Source organism: Ranitomeya variabilis, chromosome 4 (genome assembly GCF_051348905.1).
Source record: "Ranitomeya variabilis isolate aRanVar5 chromosome 4, aRanVar5.hap1, whole genome shotgun sequence".
Taxonomy (NCBI): domain Eukaryota; kingdom Metazoa; phylum Chordata; class Amphibia; order Anura; family Dendrobatidae; genus Ranitomeya; species Ranitomeya variabilis.
The window spans coordinates 759,125,140-759,143,962 of record NC_135235.1 but is presented as its reverse complement, the minus strand read 5'-3'; the positions used below and the strand labels follow the sequence as shown (position 1 = coordinate 759,143,962).

The following is an 18,823-nucleotide window of genomic DNA, read 5'->3' as shown; positions in this document are numbered from 1 at the left end:
ACAAACATTATAAAAGTCACCGACAGATGGAGAAGTCACATCTATGATCAGCTCTAATCCTGCCATCTCCACCGTTCTCATTACACAAGTATGAAACATATAATACTGATGGATAAAACAAGACTGAGAACAAGATCTTCACTGGTGTCTACACATCGTGGGGGAGATCCTATGATGCCTCCTCTCCCATACCTCCCAACCATCCCAGGTCCAGCCGGGCAGTCCCGATTTTGACAGTCTACCCTGCGGTCACGGGCGGGACCTTAGTTTTCCCGCACCGCAGAGTCACATACCTCCACCCGCAGAGCAGCACACCACATATATGGCTGCCCTGTGCGCACAGGACCTGTGATGAGGTCACAGGAGGGGAGGAGTTAGGGGGTCACATGATCGGGGCCTCCTTGTATGCATGCAGGACTCTGCTGGTTGTCATCGTGCTGGATGAGGGTAAGTTTATGTGTGGGGTCAGGAGGGGTTTACAGTGTGGATGTAGCAGAGCCGTGTGTGTACAAGGTGTAGGGAGCGGAGTCGTATGTGTGTACAAGGTGTACGGAGTGCAGCCGCGTGTGTACGAGGTGTTCGGAGCGCAGCTGCGTGTGTACGAGGTGTACGGAGTGCAGCCACGTGTACGAGGTGTTGTGAAATTGGATTTTGGGCTCCCCCGGTGGCCACTGGTGGAATTGAACTGGTGTGCATCATCCCCTCTGTTCACCTGTTTCCATCAGGATGTGGGAGTCGCTATTTAGCCTTGCTCCTCTGTCACTTCCATGCCAGTCAACATTTTAATCAGAAGCCTTTCTGTGCATGTTCCTGCTGCTAGACAACTCCCAGCTAAGTTGGACTTTAGTCCTCGTTTGTTTTTGCATTTTGTTCCAGTTCACAGCTGTAGTTTCGTTTCTGTGTCTGGAAAGCTCTTGTGATCTGAAATTGCCACTCTGATGTTATGAGTTAATACTAGAGTCTTAAAGTAATTTCAGGATGGTGTTTTGATAGGGTTTTCAGCTGACCATGAAAGTGCCCTTTCTGTCTTCCTGCTATCTAGTAAGCGGACCTCAATTTTGCTAAACCTATTTTCATACTACGTTTGTCATTTTCATCTAAAATCACCGCCAATATATGTGGGGGCCTCTGTCTGCCTTTCGGGGAAATTTCTCTAGAGGTGAGCCAGGACTGTGTTTTCCTCTGCCAGGATTAGTTAGTCCTCCGGCTGGCGCTGGGCGTCTAGGGATAAAACGTAGGCAACGCTACCCGGCTACTGTTAGTTGTGCGGCAGGTTTAGTTCATGGTCAGTTTAGTTTCCATCCTTCCAAGAGCTAGTTCTTATGTTTGCTGGGCTATGTTCTCTTGCCATTGAGAACCATAACAACGAGGTGTACGGAGTGCAGCCACGTGTACGAGGTGTACGGAGCGCAGCCGCATGTGTATGAGGTGTACGGAGAACAGCCACATGTGTACGAGGTGTACGGAGCGCAGCCTGTTATGATCTGGTGGCCTAGGAGCAACATGAGACGTACTCTGGAGAAGGTGGTACCTGTACTGACCGCAGACCCTGAACTTAGCACCGCAACTAGAAGTAGCCGTGGAATGTACCTAACTCTGCCTAGACATCTCGTCACAGCCGGAGAACTAAATACTCCTAAAGATAGAAACGGAAACCTATCTAACCTCAGAGAAAATCCCCAAAGGATAGAAAAGCCCCCCACAAATATTGACTGTGAGAGGAGAGGAAAATAACAAACGCAGACTGAAAATAGAATTTAGCAAAGGAGGCCACTCTCACTAAAATAGAAAAGATAGGACAGAGTACTATGCGATCAGTATTAAAATACTAGAAAATCTCCACCACAGAAAATACAAAAATCTCCATAACTCACTAGAGTCATGGAGGGTATATCTGCATCTCCAGAGAAACCAGCAAGACTGAATAAATCCTTACATAGTCAGAGCTGGAAAAAAACAAAACATAAAAAGCACTGAACAATTAAGTCCACAGCATGTGGACTGCAAAAACAAGCCAGAACTTATCTTGGTTGACATGCACAGCAAGCAGGAGAGACCAGGCAGGAATGTGAATCCGACATGAACAATGGACAACTGGCACTGACCAAAGGGTCAATGTTGTGAGTTCTGCTCTTGGGCTCCCTCCGGTGGTGTTAAGTGGTACTGCTGTGGATCTCAGCAGTGATCAGGTGCTCTCACTTGCTACCAATTCTGACTGGACTACTTATTCTGGCTAGATCCTTTAGTCAGTGCCAGTTGTCCATTGTTTTCTGGAGGATTCACATCTCTGCTTGGTTTCTCCTGCTGGATTGTCCAAATCATCAAAGATAAGTCCTGGCCTTGTTTTTTGCTGTCCACATGTGGTGGACTTTATTGCTCAGTAAATTGCTATGTTGTTTTTGTCCAGCTCGGTCTGAGTAAGGATTTATTCAGCCAAGCTGGAAGCTCTGAAGTTGCAGAGTTACCCTCCATGCCTTTAGTCAGGTGTGGAGATTTTTGTATTCTCTGTGGTGGATTTTTGTAGTATTTTAATACTGACCGCACAGTATTCTATCCTGACTTTTCTTTCTAGCTTAGTGTGGCCTCCTTTGCTAAATTCTGTTTTCAGTCTGCGTATGTCATTTCCCTCTCCTCTCACAGTCAATATTTGTGGGGGGGCTATCTTTCCTTTGTGGATTTTCTCTGAGGCAAGGTAGTTTTCCTGTTTCTATCTTTAGGGGTAATTAGTCCTCCGGCTGTGACGAGGTGTCTAGGGAGTGACAGGAACTTCCCACGGCTACTGTTAGTTGCGGTGTTAGGTTCAGGGTCTGCGGTCAGTATAGAGGCCACCTACTCCAGAGCTCGTCCATGCTGCTCCTATGCCACCAGTTCATAACAGGTCAAGCAAGATTAAATAGCCTAGTCAAGATTACAGAGAGTGAACACCTGACAAATGCTGTGCTCCAAAGGCAGCAGCGCTACCACTTACAACCACCGGAGGGAGCCCAAGAACAGAATTCACAACAGTACAGGACCAATAAACCGAGGCTTAAACTTAGGAGAAGAAACCCTCATAGGAACATGACGGGAAGACAACCAGACCAGATCCTCAACCTGAAGCCGGGAACCAACACCCCGAGGACGGTTAACAAAACGTTGAGCCTTCTCCTGAGACAACACCAAATTGTCTACCACATGAGTCCAAATCTGCTGCAACCTGTCCACCACAGAATCCACACCAGGACAGTCAGAAGGCTCAACCTGCCCTGAAGAAAAACGAGGATGAAAACCGAAATTACAAAAGAAAAGCTAAACCAAAGTAGCAAAACTAGCCCGATTATTAAAGGCAAACTCGGCCAATGGCAAAAAAGCCACCCAAATCATCCTGATCCGCAGACACAAAGCATCTCAAATAGGTTTCCAAGGTCTGATTAGTTCGCTCGGTTTGGCCATTTGTCTGAGGATGAAATGCGGAAGAAAAAGACAAATCAGCTTAGCACAAAAGGCCCGCCAAAACCTAGAAACAAACTGGGAACCTCTATCGGACACAATATTCTCCGGAATGCCATGCAAACAAACCACATGCTGAAAAAACAACAGAACCAAATCAGAAGAGGAAAGCAATTTAGGCAAAGGTACCAAATGAACCATCTTAGAAAACCGGTCACAAACCACCCAGATAACAGACATCCTCTGGGAAACAGGAAGATCCGAAATAAAATCCATGGAAATATGCGTCCAAGGCCTCTCAGGGACCGGCAAGGGCAAAAGCAACCCACTAGCGCGGGAACAACAAGGCTTGGCCCGCGCACAAGTCCCACAAAACTGCACAAAAGAACGCACATCCCGCGACAAAGAAGGCCACCAAAAGGACCTACCAACCAAATCTCTGGTACCAAAAATCCCAGGATGGCCAGCCAACACAGAACAATGAACCTCAGAGATCACCTTCTTAGTCCATCTATCAGGAACAAACAGTTTTCCCACAGGACAGCGGTCAGGTTTATCAGCCTGAAATTCCTGAAGAACTCGTCGCAAATCAGGGGAGATGGCAGAAAGAATCACCCCTTCCTTCAGAATGCCGACCGGCTCAGGGACCCCAGGAGAATCAGGCAAAAAGCTTCTAGAGAGGGCATCAGCCTTAACATTCTTAGAACCCGGAAGATACGAGAACACAAAATCAAAATGGGAGAAAAACAGGGACCATCGAGCCTGTCTAGGATTCAGCCGCTTGGCAGACTCGAGATAAATCAGATTCTTATGATCGGTCAAGACCACAATACGGTGCTTGGCCCCCTCAAGCCAATGTCGCCACTCCTCAAATGCCCACTTCATAGCCAACAACTCCCGATTGCCGACATCATAATTGCGTTCCGCAGGCGAAAACTTTCGAGAAAAGAAGGCACACGGGTTCATCAAGGAACCATCAGAATTCCTGAGATAAAACGGCCCCTGCCCCAATCTCAGAAGCGTCAACCTCAACCTGAAAAGGAAGAGAAACATCTGGCTGACGCAACACAGGGGCAGAAGTAAATCGGCGTTTAAGCTCCTGAAAGGTGGAAATAGCCGCAGAGGACCAATTCTCCACATCAGCGCCTTTCTTCGTTAAATCGGTCAGGGGTTTAACTACACTGGAGAAGTTGGCAATGAAACGGCGATAAAAATTAGCAAAGCCCAAAAATTTCTGAAGGCTCTTCACGGATGTGGGCTGAATCCAGTCATGAATAGCCTGAACCTTAACCGGATCCATTTCTATAGATGAGGGAGAAAAAATAAAGCCCAAAAAAGAAACCTTCTGCACTCCAAAGAGGCACTTAGACCCCTTCACAAACAAAGCATTATCACGAAGGATCTGAAATACCATCCTGACCTGTTTCACATGAGACTCCCAATCATCGGAAAAAAACAAAACATCATCCAAGTATACAATCATGAATTTATCAAGATAATTCCGAAAAATATCATGCATGAAGGACTGAAACACGGATGGAGCATTAGAGAGCCCGAACGGCATCACAAGGTACTCAAAATGGCCTTCGGGCGTATTAAAAGCAGTTTTCCATTCGTCACCCTGCTTGATACGAACAAGATTATATGCCCCTCGAAGGTCAAATCTTAGTAAACCAACTAGCCCCCTTAATCCTAGCAAACAAATCAGACAGCAAAGGCAAAGGGTATTGGAATTTGACCGTGATCTTGTTCAAGAGGCGATAATCAATACAGGGTCTCAAGGAGCCATCCTTCTTGGCAACAAAAAAAAAAACCTGCTCCCAATGGTGACGAAGATGGCCGAATATGCCCCTTCTCCAACGACTCCTTAACATAACTCCGCATGGCGGCATGTTCTGGCACAGACAGATTGAAAAGTCGGCCCTTAGGGAACTTACAGCCTGGAATCAAGTCAATAGCACAATCACAGTCCCTATGCGGCGGAAGGGAACTGGACTTGGGCTCAAATACATCCTGGAAATCAGAGAAAAACTCAGGAATTTCAGAAGAGGGGGAAGAGGAAATTGACATCACAGGAACGTTCCCATGAACCCCCCTGACAACCCCAACTAGTCACTGACATAGATTTCCAATCCAACACCGGATTATGTGCCTGTAACCATGGAAACCCCAGCACAATAGCATCATGCAAATTATGCAACACCAGAAAGCGAATATCCTCCTGATGTGCTGGCGCCATACGCATGGTCAGCTGTGTCCAAAACTGAGGTTTATTTTTTTGCCAACGGTGTAGCATCGATGCCCCTCAAAGGAATAGGGTCCTTCAAAGGCTGCAAGGGGAAAACACAACGTCTGGCAAATTCCAAGTCCATTAAATTCAAAGCGGCGCCTGAATCCACAAATGCCATGACAGAAAATGACAATAATGAGCAGATCAGGGTCACAGATAACAGAAATTTAGGTTGTACAGTACTGATGGTAACAGAACTAGCGATTTTCTTTGTGCGCTTAGGGCAATCAGAAATAGCATGAGCAGAATCGCCGCAGTAAAAACACAACCCATTCTGACGTCTGAATCCTTGTCGTTCAGCTCTAGACATTATCCTATCACACTGCATAGGCTCAGGACTCCGCTCGGAGGACAAAACCACAGTGCGCACAGCTCTGCGCTCGCGCAAACGTCGATCGATCTGAATGGCCAGAGACATAGAATCACTCAGACCAGCAGGTGTGGGAAACCCCACCATAACATCTTTAACGGATTCAGAAAGACCCTTTCTGAACATAGCCGCCAAGGCATCCTCATTCCATTTAGTCAGCACAGACCATTTTCTAAATTTCTGGCAATACGATTCTGCCGCTTCTTGACCCTGACACAGGGCCAACAAGGTCTTCTCAGCATGATCCACTGAATTAGGTTCATCATACAATAACCCTAGAGCCTGAAAAAAGGTGTCTATATTAACCCCTTCCCGACCTGTGACACAGCGTATGCGTCATGAAAGTCGGTGCCTTCCCGACCTGTGACGCATATGCTGTGTCACAGAATGATCGCGTCCCTGCAGATCGGGTGAAGGGGTTAACTCCGATTTCACCCGATCTGCAGAGACAGGGGGAGTGGTGCTTCAGCCCAGGGGGGGGGTGGCTTCACCCCCCCGTGGCTACGATCGCTCTGATTGGCTGTTGAAAGTGAAACTGCCAATCAGAGCGATTTGTAATATTTCACCCCAAAAAACGGTGAAATATTACAATCCAGCCATGGCCGATGCTGCAATATCATCGGCCATGGCTGGAAAACCTAATCTGACCCCACCCCACCGATCGCCCCCCCAGTGCTCCGGTGCGCGGTCCGCCCCCCTAATTCGTTCTGTCCGCTCCTCCGTCCTCCTGTCCGCTCCCCCCGTGCTCCGGTGCCCCCTCCCTGTGCTCCGGTCCCCCCCCCGTGATCCGATCACCCCCCCTACATACTTACCGGGCCTCCCAGTGTCCGTCCGGCTTCTCCATGGGCGCCGCCATCTTCTAATATGGCGGGCGCATGCGCACTGCGCCCGCAGAGTCTGCCGGCTGGCAGATTCATTTCAGAAGTATTTTGATCACTGCGATATAGCCTATCGCAGTGATCAAAATGAAAAAAAAGTAAATGACCCCCCTTTATCACCCCCATAGGGACAATAATAAAAATAAAATATATTTTTTTTTTTCTGCTAGGGTTAGGGTTAGAACTAGGGTTAGAATTAGGGTTAGGGTTAGGGGTAGGGTTAGGGCATGTGCACACAGTGCGGATTTGGCTGCGAATCCGCAGCGGATTGCCGCGGATCCGCAGCGGATCGGCCGCGGATCCGCAGCGGATCCGCCGCGGATCGGCCGCGGATCCGCAGCGGATTGGCCGCTGCGAATTCGTAGCAGTTTTCCATCAGGTTTACAGTACCATATACACCTATGGAAAACCAAATCCGCTGTGCCCATGGTGCGGAAAATACCGTGCGGAAACGCTGTGTATTTTCCGCAGCATGTCAATTTTGTGCGGATTCCGCAGCGTTTTACACCTGTTCCTCAATAGGAATCCGCAGGTGAAATCCGCACAAAAAAACACTGGAAATCCGCTGTAAATCCGTAGGTAAAACGCAGTGCCTTTTACCTGCGGATTTTTCAAAAATGGTGCGGAAAAATCTCACACGAATCCGCAAAGTGGGCACATAGCCTTAGGGTTAGGGTTGGAATTAGAGTTAGGGTACCGTCTCACAGTGGCACTTTGATCGCTACGACGGTACGATCTGTGACGTTCCAGGGATATCCATACGATATCGCTGTGTCTGACACGCAGCAGCGATCAGGGACCCTGCTGAGAATCGTACGTCGTAGCAGATCGTTTGGAACTTTCTTTCGTCGCTGGATCTCCCGCTGTCATCGCTGGATCGTTGTGTGTGACAGCTATCCAGCGATGCGTTCACTTGTAACCAGGGTAAACATCGGGTTACTAAGCGCAGGGCCGCGCTTAGTAACTCGATGTTTACCGTGGTTACCAGCGTAAAAGTAAAAAAAAAAAAAAAACGTACATACTCACATTTCGGTGTCCTTCAGGTCCCTTGCCGTCTGCTTCCCGCTCTGACTGTCTGCCGGCCGGAAAGTGAGAGCACAGCACAGCAGTGGCGTCACCGCTGCGCTCTGCTCTCACTGTACGGCGGCACTCAGTCAGAGCGGGAAGCAGACGGCAAGGGACCTGAAGGACACCAAAATGTGAGTATGTACGTTTTTTTTTTTTTACTTTTACGCTGGTAACCACGGTAAACATCGGGTTACTAAGCGCGGCCCTGCGCTTAGTAACCCGATGTTTACCCTGGTTACCCGGGACCTTGGCATCGTTGGTCGCTGGAGAGCGGTCTGTGTGACAGCTCCCCAGCGACCACACAATGACTTTCCAACGATCACGGCCAGGTCGTATCGCTGGTCGTGATCGTTGGTAAATCGTTATGTGAGACGGTACCCTTAGGGTTGGAATTAGGGCTAGGGTTGGAAATAGGGTTAAGATTAGGCTTGTGGTTAGGGTTAAGGATAGGGTTAGGGTTGTGTTGGGGTTACAGTTGTGGGTAGGGTTGGGATTAGGGTTAGGATTAGGGTTGGATTTAGGGTTACGGGTGTGTTGGGGTTAGGGTTGTGGTTAGGGGTGTGTTGGGGTTAGGGTTGTGATTAGGGTTATGGCTACAGTTGGGATTAGGGTTAGGGGTGTGTTGGGGTTAGTGTTGAAGTTAGAATTGAGGGGTTTCCACTGTTTAGGCACATCAGGGGTCTCCAAACGCAACATGGCGCCACCAATGATTCCAGCCAATCTTGCGTTCAAAAAGTCAAATGGTGCGCCCTCCCTTCCAAGCCCCGACGTGCGCCCAAACAGTGGTTTACCCCCACATATGGGATACCAGCGTACTCAGGACAAACTGGGCAACAACTATTGGGGTCCAATTTCTCCTGTTACCCTTGCAAAAATAAAAAATTACTTGCTAAAACATAATTTTGAGGAAAGAACAATTATTTTTTATTTTCACGGCTCTACGTTATAAACTTATGTGAAACACTTGGGGGTTGAAAGTGCTCACCACACATCTAGATAAGATCCTTTTGGGGTCTAGTTTCCAAAATGGGGTCACTTGTGGGGTGTTTCTACTGTTTAGGCACATCAGGGGCTCTGCAAATGCAACGTGACGCCCGCAGACCATTCCATCAAAGTCTGCATTTCAAATGTCACTACTTCCCTTCCGAGCCCTGACGTGCGCCCAAACAGTGGTTTACCCCCACATATGGGGTACCAGCGTACTCACAACAAACTGGGCAACAAATATTGGGGTCCAATTTCTCCTGTTACCCTTGTGAAAATAAACAATTGCTTGCTAAAACATCTTTTTTGAGGAAAGAAAAATGATTTTTTATTTTCACGGCTCTGCGTTGTAAACTTCTGTGAAGCACTTGGGGGTTGAACGTGCTCACCACACATCTAGATAAGTTCCTTGGGGGGGTCTAGTTTCCAAAATGGGGTCACTTGTGGGGGGTTTCTACTGTTTAGGCACATCAGGGGCTCTGCAAACATAACATGATTCCCGCAGACCATTCCATCAAAGTCTGCATTCCAAATCGTCACTACTTCCCTTCCGAGCCCCGCCATGTGCCCAAACAGTGGTTTACCCCCACATATGGGGTATCAGCGTACTCAGGAGAAACTGGACAACAACTTTTGGGGTCAAATTTTTCCTGTTACCCTTGGGAAAATTAAAAAATTCTGGGCTAAAAAAATATTTTTGAGGAAAGGAAACACATTTTTTATTTTCACGTCTCTGCGTTATAAACTTCTGTGAAGCACTTGGGGGTTCAAAGTGCTCACCACACATCTAGATTAGTTCCCTTGGGGGTCTAGTTTCCAAAGTGGGGTCAATTGTGGGGAGTTCCTACTGTTTAGGCACATCAGGGGCTCTGCAAACGCAACGTGACGCCCGCAGAGCATTCCATTAAAGTCTGCATTTCAAAACGTCACTACTTCCCTTCCGCTCCCCGACGTGTGCCAAAACAGTGGTTTACCCCCACATATGGGGTATCAGCGTACTCAGGAGAAACTGCACAACAACTTGTGGGGTCCAATTTCTCCTGTTACCCTTGGGAAAATAAAAAATTGTGGGTTAAAAAATCATTTTTGAGGAAAGAAAAATAATTTTAGATTTTCATGGCTCTGCGTTATAAACTTCTGTGAAGCACTTGAGGGTTCAAAGTGCTCACCACACATCTAGATTAGTTCCTTGGGAGGTCTAGTTTCCAAAATGGGGTCACTTGTGTGGGAGCTCCAATGTTTAGGCACACAGGGGCTCTCCAAACGCGACATGGTGTCCGCTAATGATTGGAGCTAATTTTCCATTCAAAAAGCCAAATGGCGTGCCTTCCCTTCCGAGCCCTGCCGTGCGCCCAAACAGTGGTTTATCCCCACATATGGGGTATCATCGTACTCAGGACAAACTGGACAACAACATTTGGGGACCAATTTCTCCTATTATCCTTGGGAAAATAAAAAACTCCGGGCTAAAAATCATTTTTGAGGAAAGAAAAATATTTTTTTATTTTCATGGCTCTGCGTTATAAACTTCTGTGAAGCACCTGGGGGTTTTAAGTGCTCACTATACATCTAGATTAGTTCCTTGGGGGGTCTAGTTTCCAAAATGGGGTCACTTGTAGGGGAGCTCTAATGTTTAGGCACACAGGGGCTCTCCGAACGCAACATGGTGTCCACTAACGATTGGAGCTAATTTTCCATTGAAAAAGTCAAATGGCGCGCCTTCCCTTCCAAGCCTTGCCGTGCACCCAAACAGTGGTTTACCCCCACATATGAGGTATCGGCGTACTCAAGAGAAATTGCCCAACAAATTTTAGGATCCATTTTATCCTGTTGCCCATGTGAAAATGAAAAAATTGAGGCTAAAAAAATTTTTTTGTGAAAAAAAAGTACTTTTTCATTTTTTACGGATCAATTTGTGAAGCACCTGAGAGTTTAAAGTGCTCACTATGCATCTAGATAAGTTCCTTGGGGGGTCTAGTTTCCAAAATGGGGTCACTTGTGGGGGAGCTCCAATGTTTAGGCACACGGGGGCTCTCCAAACGCGACATGGTGTCCGCTAAAGATTGGAGCCAATTTTTCATTGAAAAAGTCAAATGGCGCTCCTTCGCTTCCGAGCCCTGCCGTGCCCACAAACAGTGGTTTACCCCCACATATGAGGTATCAACGTACTCAGGACAAATTGGACAACAACTTTTGTGGTCCAGTTTCTCCTTTTACCCTTGGGAAAATAAAAAAATTGTTGCTAAAAGATCATTTTTGTGACTAAAAAGTTAAATGTTCACTTTTTCCTTCCATGTTGCTTCTGCTGTTGTGAAACACCTGAAGGGTTAATAAACTTCTTGAATGTGGTTTTGAGCACCTTGAGGGGTGCAGTTTTTAGAATGGTGTCACTTTTGGGTATTTTCAGCCATATAGAACCCTCAAAATGACTTCAAATGTGAGGTGGTCCCTAAAAAAATGGTTTTGTAAATTTTGTTGTAAAAATGAGAAATCACTGGTCAAATTTTAACCCTTATAACTTCCTAGCAAAAAAAAAATTTCTTTCCAAAATTGTGCTGATGTAAAGTAGACATGTGGGAAATGTTATTTATTAACTATTTTGTGTCACATAACTCTGGTTTAACAGAATAAAAATTCAAAATGTGAAAATTGCGAAATTTTCAAAATTTTCGCCAAATTTCCGTTTTTTTCACAAATAAACTCAGAAATTATCGACCTAAATTTACCACTAACATGAAGCCCAATATGTCACGAAAAAACCATCTCAGAACCGCAAGGATCCGTTGAAGCGTTCCTGAGTTATTACCTCATAAAAGGGACACTGGTCAGAATTGCAAAAAATGGCAAGGTCATTAAGGCCAAAATAGGCTGGGTCATGAAGGGGTTAAGCAAGGCCGGATTCCCAGATTCCAGGGAAAATGCCCAGTCCTGAGGGTCGCCACGCAGCAAGGAGATGACAATTTTAACTTGCTGAATGGAATCACCAGAGGAACGAGGCTTCAGAGCAAAAAACAGTTTACAGTTATTTTTAAAGCTCAAAAATTTAGACCTGTCCCCAAAAAAACAATCAGGAGTTGGAATTCTAGGCTCTAAAACTGGAGTCTGAACAATATAATCGGAAATATCCTGTACTTTAGCAGCAAGTTGATCCACACGAGAAGCCAATTCCTGAACATCCATTCTAACACCTGGCTCCTGAGCCACCCAAAGATTAGGAGGAAAGGAAAGACACAACAGACTGCAGAAAAAAAAATGGCTCAGAACTTTTCTTTCCTTCTTTTGAGATGCATTTAACTCATTGTTGGCCAGTTGTACTGTTATGATCTGGTGGCCTAGGAGCAACATGAGACGTACTCTGGAGAAGGTGGTACCTGTACTGACCGCAGACCCTGAACTTAGCACCGCAACTAGAAGTAGCCGTGGAATGTACCTAACTCTGCCTAGACATCTCGTCACAGCCGGAGAACTAAATACTCCTAAAGATAGGTTTCCGTTTCTATCTTGCCTCAGAGAAAATCCCCAAAGGATAGAAAAGCCCCCCACAAATATTGACTGTGAGAGGAGAGGAAAATAACAAACGCAGACTGAAAATAGAATTTAGCAAAGGAGGCCACTCTCACTAAAATAGAAAAGATAGGACAGAGTACTATGCGATCAGTATTAAAATACTAGAAAATCTCCACCACAGAAAATACAAAAATCTCCATAACTCACTAGAGTCATGGAGGGTATATCTGTATCTCCAGAGAAACCAGCAAGACTGAATAAATCCTTACATAGTAATAAATCACTTGGCACTCAAATGGTTTCTTTCAGATGAAAAAAGTGAACATCCCATTTATTTGTGCATCCAGTTCAAAGATTATTTAAACGTTTTCGGTCAAATCACAAGACCTTCATCAGAAATATCTTTAACAAAACTGGAAGCATAGGACAATGAGGTATACGAGCCTAGGCAACCTGGGATGGAAAGCACACCTGGAGCGTCTCAGATCCTTGAAGGGAGAAGGAGGGCGTGTATCCGCCGCTGCATATGGCACTCATAGACGTCCGGTCCGTCACGCTGTGTGGAATAATCCCGGGGGCTGCCTGCTTTCTGATGAAGGTCTTGTGATTTGACCGAAAACGTTTAAATAATCTTTGAACTGGATGCACAAATAAATGGGATGTTCACTTTTTTCATCTGAAAGAAACCATTTGAGTGCCAAGTGATTTATTACTATTGGATTGACGGGCTGGAAACCTGACTTGGGCACCACACAGGATCCTTGAGTGCCGTGTGTTTTGTCTTTATCTAAATCCTTACATAGTCAGAGCTGGAAAAAACCAAAACATAAAAAGCACTGAACAATTAAGTCCACAGCATGTGGACTGCAAAAACAAGCCAGAACTTATATTGGTTGACATGCACAGCAAGCAGGAGAGACCAGGCAGGAATGTGAATCCTCCATGAACAATGGACAACTGGCACTGACCAAAGGGTCAAGCAAGATTAAATAGCCTAGTCAAGATTACAGAGAGTGAACACACCTGACAAATGCTGTGCTCCAAAGGCAGCAGCGCTACCACTTACAACCACCGGAGGGAGCCCAAGAACAGAATTCACAACAGCAGCCGCATGTGTACGAGGTGTACGGAGTGCAGCCGCGAGTGTATAAGGTGTACGGAGCGGAGCTGTGTGTGTACGAGGTGTACGGAGCGGATATTGATCCTCGCTCTGACACTGACTGGCACAGGAGACACGCAGAGGTCATTACCAGTGGCGTGCCGGAGTTGCAGCAACGTAAGCAGTCAGCGTCGCGACTGGATGACATCATTCAGAAAAGCACTTAGTGAGTGTTTTTTAAGTAATACACCCTTTACTATTCTATGTCCCACAACAAAAAATCTACAGATAGAAAAACCTAAAATACACTTAGGGGCATAGTGAGCACCGTGTGGCTGCCTAGACCCTAGTATTCAGGTCCCATATTAACTCACCCTACCTAACACCTAGGCGGTAATAGGGCTCCTAGCAGCATTGGTTCAGTGGATATCTGGCAGGCTGTAGCGTAGCTGTGACCCACGCGTATCGACGCCCGTAGCGTCTTCCTCAAGGTCGATATAACAAGTGCAGTACATTTCTTAACTTAAATAGCTACATGATTTCTTTTTACACCTACCAGGTGTGAGCAGCAGTACAGGCAGTATCACTTCATTCCTGGCGTCCCCCAAGACCTACTGCGCAGATGCTAGACGTTCCCTGTGATTGCACAGTGAACGTAGCTGGTGCATGTGCATTGCAAGATGGTGAGTCACCCATCTCCATGGGAACAAAGCCCCAGCTCCAAGCAACAGTGCTAATAGCTGTAAGAGTGGCAATGTGAATACAGCCACACAGAGCGGCATCGCACAATTACCCTGCACATTTAGGTTAGGGATACTGCATGCATGTATCGTTTATCACCAGAAAAAATATGTGAATGTGCACAACCTAACACAATGTCCCGGTCGTGCAGGGGTATGATAGCCCCAGAACAGGAGAAAAATATCTTCGGCTGTCGGAGGCATAAAGCACAAGGTACAAAATATATGGTATCTTTAACCATGACTTTGACATACAGAAGTACACTCACATCAAAGTCTCCATCCCTATATTCAGTAGTCCAAGTGGTGGTGCCGGACACTGGAGCACCTGTGTACAACACCAGCATTAACTGCACACGGACCAAAGTGGCCACGAGTTCGATCCTACCAGCAGTAAACTATATACAAAAGGAGGGAGAGAACCAGTAAAGTGCCAATACATTTTGGGCAAATGCCACTATATCAGTAAGTATATGTGTCAATATATTTTGGGCAAATGCCACTATATATTAACATCCCATAGAGATTACCGTATATATACAGTGAATATATAAGGCAAAACAGAACATGTATGCGCATACATTTGTAATTTTTTGTTGGGTGGAGTAAATTTACTCCAACCAGATGGAAAGGGGGCTAGAGGCCCAAGAACAACCCAGTAAAGAATGTTTCCCTAATATATTGCTGGCAGACATAATGAGATAGCATAGCTATGAGTGAGGTATTCAAGCAAGAATTGTAGATATTGGATAATTGGTAGACAGATAGTTATTGCAACCCACGAGGGGTCCAAAAAAAAAAAAAAAAAAAAAAAAATTAATAAAAAAAATTATAAAAATAAAAATAGAACATACACACACATATATATATATATATATATACATACACATATATATATATATATATATATATATATATACATACACATACACATAATATAACATGATTATTGCCATATAATTTGGATATAATAGATTTGTACTAGTAGTATAATAATTGTATACGTAGACAGTCCACACTGTATAATGTAGACAGTCCACACTGTGAGATGTATAAATCCGTCCTATAGACATCCGACCATCTGTGGGTAACCGATGTCCATTACATTTGCTGAGAACACAGCACGTACAGAAGTCCACCGGACCAAGTGCTGTGGAAGAAAGAGATCAGTAGTTCCCTCCTGTTAGGCCTATAACAAAAAATATATATAATAAAACAGTAAATAAAATGAACAATAAACACTGGAACAAAATCATAAACAAAAATGAAAAGTATAGATAGAGTTGATACCCAATCCAGCCGAGTTTTTACCCATTACAGTATACAATAGAACATATAGGTAAAAATCCTATAATCTTTTGTAAAAACCTGTATATAAGAGTTCACCATTCAGGCCGCCTGGTATCAAACTCTTGAGCTCGTAAATCCATCGGGATTCCCTCCTCAGTAACTCATCTGATACTCCGCCACCCCTAATATTTGGGGTAACCCCCTCTAATCCCATTACACGAAGGGTCCTCGGGCTGCCACTATGATGTTCTAGAAAGTGGGTGGCTACAGTGGTCAACTGCTTGCCTTTATCCCTATCGCTTTTAGCTGTGGATATACTCGAAATATGTTGCTGCACCCTGCGGCGCAATTCTTGTGTTGTTTGACCAACATAAAGTTTGTTACATCCACAGATTAGGGCATAAACTAAGTTGCGTGTACGACAATTGAAGTAAGATCTTGATTTTACCCGAAAGGGCAAGGAGGGAACAGAGATACCCATATCGGCCAACATCAGTGGGCACACCGAGCACCCCCCACATGGATATGAACCAAAGATAACATTACCTGAGTGTGTTCTAGATGTACACCTCCTGAAGTGGCTCCTGGATAGATGGTCTTTCAGGTTTCTTGCTCTCCTGGCCACCATCTTTGGTCCATTGGGGACAAGTGTCCTCAACCTCGAGTCACTCAATAATATCCCCCAATTATCATTCATCAAGCGACGTACGTCGTCCCACTGGTTGTTATACCTTGTTACAAGACTCAATTGGTCCTTGTTGGCTCTTGGTTGTACTTTAAGAACCTCTTCCCTTGGTTTTTGTCGTGCGTTTTCAAAGGCCCTGGAGATGGCCCTCCGTGGATATCCACGTTCTAGGAAGCGATTCGTAAGCTGTCTCGATTCATCCTGGAAATCTGTTGTGGTGCTACAGTTTCTTCTGACTCGGAGAAACTGTCCCTTTGGGATGCTATTGCGTAGATGGTTTGGGTGGAAACTGGAGTAATGTAGGACGCTATTTGTGGCGGTTTTTTTCCGGAACAGGGTGGTATTGATCCGGTTGTCCTTGGCTGTAATTTTCAAATCCAGGAAATCCACCGAACTCCTAGAATAATTGGATGTCAATCGTATGTTACATTGGTTCGTATTAAGTTCGTTAACAAATTCTTCAAACGCCTCTGCCGTACCTGTCCACAAAACAACAATATCATCGATGAATCGGTACCATTTCAAAACATTTTGTTGAAAGTACCGATTCTTGGATACCTGAGTTTCCTCCCACCATCCCATAAAGAGGTTTGCATATGGGGGCGCGCACCTAGCCCCCATAGCGGTCCCAGAAACTTGTTTGTAAAAAACCCTATCAAAGGTGAAGTAGCTCTTCTCCAAAACCATTTTCAGAAGGTCCAGGACAAAAGAATCATGCCCCCTATTCCCTGTTGTAAACTTGTCCAAAAAGTAGCCTATAGCTGAAATACCTATGTCGTGTTGGATATTGGTATACAACGCTTCGACGTCCATTGTGGCCAGAATGGTGTCATCGGGTAGTACAAGAGGGTCCAATTGTTGTATCAGGAACGAAGAGTCACGTATATACGAGTCCAACTTAAGCACGATAGGCTGTAAATAGAAATCAAGGTAAATACAAGACTTTTCGTAGAGCCCACCAATCCCTGAGACTATAGGCCTACCCGGTGGCTCCGTCACAGATTTATGTACCTTAGGTAACATGTAAAATGTGGGAACCACCGGGTACTTGACCGTCAAAAAATCCAATTCCCTCTTGTTGATGATATTACGAGCATAGGCATTACTCAGGAGTTTGTCCAGGCTCGATTTGAAAATCAGAGTAGGGTCTGATGGTAGGGCAACATAGTGCTGCGGGTTGCCCAATTGTTTTTTAGCTTCATCACAATACATATCTTTGGGCCACAGCACTATGTTGCCCCCCTTGTCCGCCTCCTTGATCTCAAAGGACTCATTGGCTTTCAACTCCTTAAGGGCCTGCCTCTCCTGCCAGGTTAAATTACCGAGGCCAATTCTGTCCGGTTTTAGACCCTGGATATCTCTGCTCATTTTCTCATAAAAAGTTTGTATTGCCGGAAAAAGGGTAAACGACGGGGTAGCCTGTGATGGCAATCTGCCGTTGAATCTACGCTTACCTTGGTAATTCTCACTTTCTTCCAATAGCTCCGTTAGGTCTCGTAACAAATGTCTGTCTGTCTCCGTCATATCATCCAATATTGTGGGATTCTGATATAATAGTCTAAAAGTCAATTGTCTACAAAAGAGGTATAAGTCCTTTGTTAGCTCGAATTTGTCAAGGGTACTCATTGGAGAAAATGAGAGACCACGAGACAGTAAGTTCCTCTCAATGGTGTGTTATTACATCGCACCATTTAATGCCCGTGTGTTGCATATTTTTGGTTCTGTGTTCCATGTATATATCGGCTGTATAGTGGCTATTTGCTATGTTACAATTTCTATCAATGATCTATATGGACCCATTACCCCAGGTCATACTTTTAGGGGGTTGTTTTAATATGTTTTTATGTCTTTGTGTGGAGTTTCTTGAATAAAGCTGGATTTTGTATAAATTCTTATTTTGTGGTGATCCCAATTTGTTTGCATACACTTGCTCCTTTTTGATTTTGGATGACATCATTCAGTGCCGCGGAGTGGAAGCTGCTAGGGAGAGCATTGAAAGGTGTGTATGTGTGTGTGTGTGTGTGTGTGTGTGTGTGTAGGTGTGTGTAGTGATGGAGAAGGCAATGATGGGGGTGTGAAGGCAATGATGAGGGTGGGGTAACCATTTGTGGCCATTACACTGTACGCAGTATCATGTGGGGCCATTATACAGTATGGAGCATCATGTGGGGCCATTATACTGTACCCAGCATCATGTGGGGCCATTATACTGTATGGAGCATCATGCGGGGCCATTATACTGTATGGAGCATCATGTGAGGCCATTATACTGTACCCAGTATCATGTGGGGCCATTATACTGTATGGAGGATCATGCGGGGCCTGTTGTGAATTTGCTTTTTGCTCCCTCTAGTGGTTACTAGTTTTTTGACTCTGGTTTTTCTGTCATTCCTTTTATCCGCACCTGGGTCGTTAGTTAGGGGTGTCGCTATATAAGCTCCCTGGACCTTCAGTTCAATGCCTGGCAACGTAGTTATCAGAGC

The 18,823-nt window shown here is 45.3% G+C and overlaps 2 protein-coding genes across 5 annotated transcripts in view; both read right to left on the bottom strand.

Annotated features, from left to right (window-relative positions):
• LOC143766871 (uncharacterized) overlaps positions 1 to 18,823 on the bottom strand; it is a 73,367-nt gene that overhangs the window by 4,194 nt on the left and 50,350 nt on the right. The gene's annotated exons all lie outside the window — the stretch shown is intronic.
• Positions 15,403 to 17,991, bottom strand: LOC143769374 (uncharacterized). 2 transcript variants are annotated; one of them, XM_077257850.1, is made up of 4 exons: positions 17,795 to 17,991; positions 17,111 to 17,252; positions 16,202 to 16,819; positions 15,403 to 15,554 (listed from the first exon to the last, which is right to left on the bottom strand). In XM_077257850.1, exons 2-4 carry the CDS (start codon positions 17,151 to 17,153, stop codon positions 15,532 to 15,534), a joined length of 684 nt encoding a protein of 227 aa, XP_077113965.1. In that variant the 5' UTR covers positions 17,154 to 17,252; positions 17,795 to 17,991; the 3' UTR covers positions 15,403 to 15,531. The 2 variants fall into 2 exon arrangements, with proteins under 2 accessions (XP_077113965.1, XP_077113967.1); XM_077257852.1 differs by lacking the exon at positions 17,795 to 17,991 and having other exon boundaries at positions 17,111 to 17,258.

Excerpts from the sequence above, each read along its gene's own strand:
- LOC143769374 (XM_077257850.1), bottom strand. The coding sequence starts at position 17,153 with ATGGACGTCGAAGCGTTGTATACCAATATCCAACACGACATAG. Across the intron at positions 16,820-17,110 it reads CAATATCCAACACGACATAG|GTACGGCAGAGGCGTTTGAA; the intron begins GTATTTCAGCTA and ends TTTTGTGGACAG. Across the intron at positions 15,555-16,201 it reads TACATCTAGAACACACTCAG|GCCTAACAGGAGGGAACTAC; the intron begins GTAATGTTATCT and ends TTTTTGTTATAG.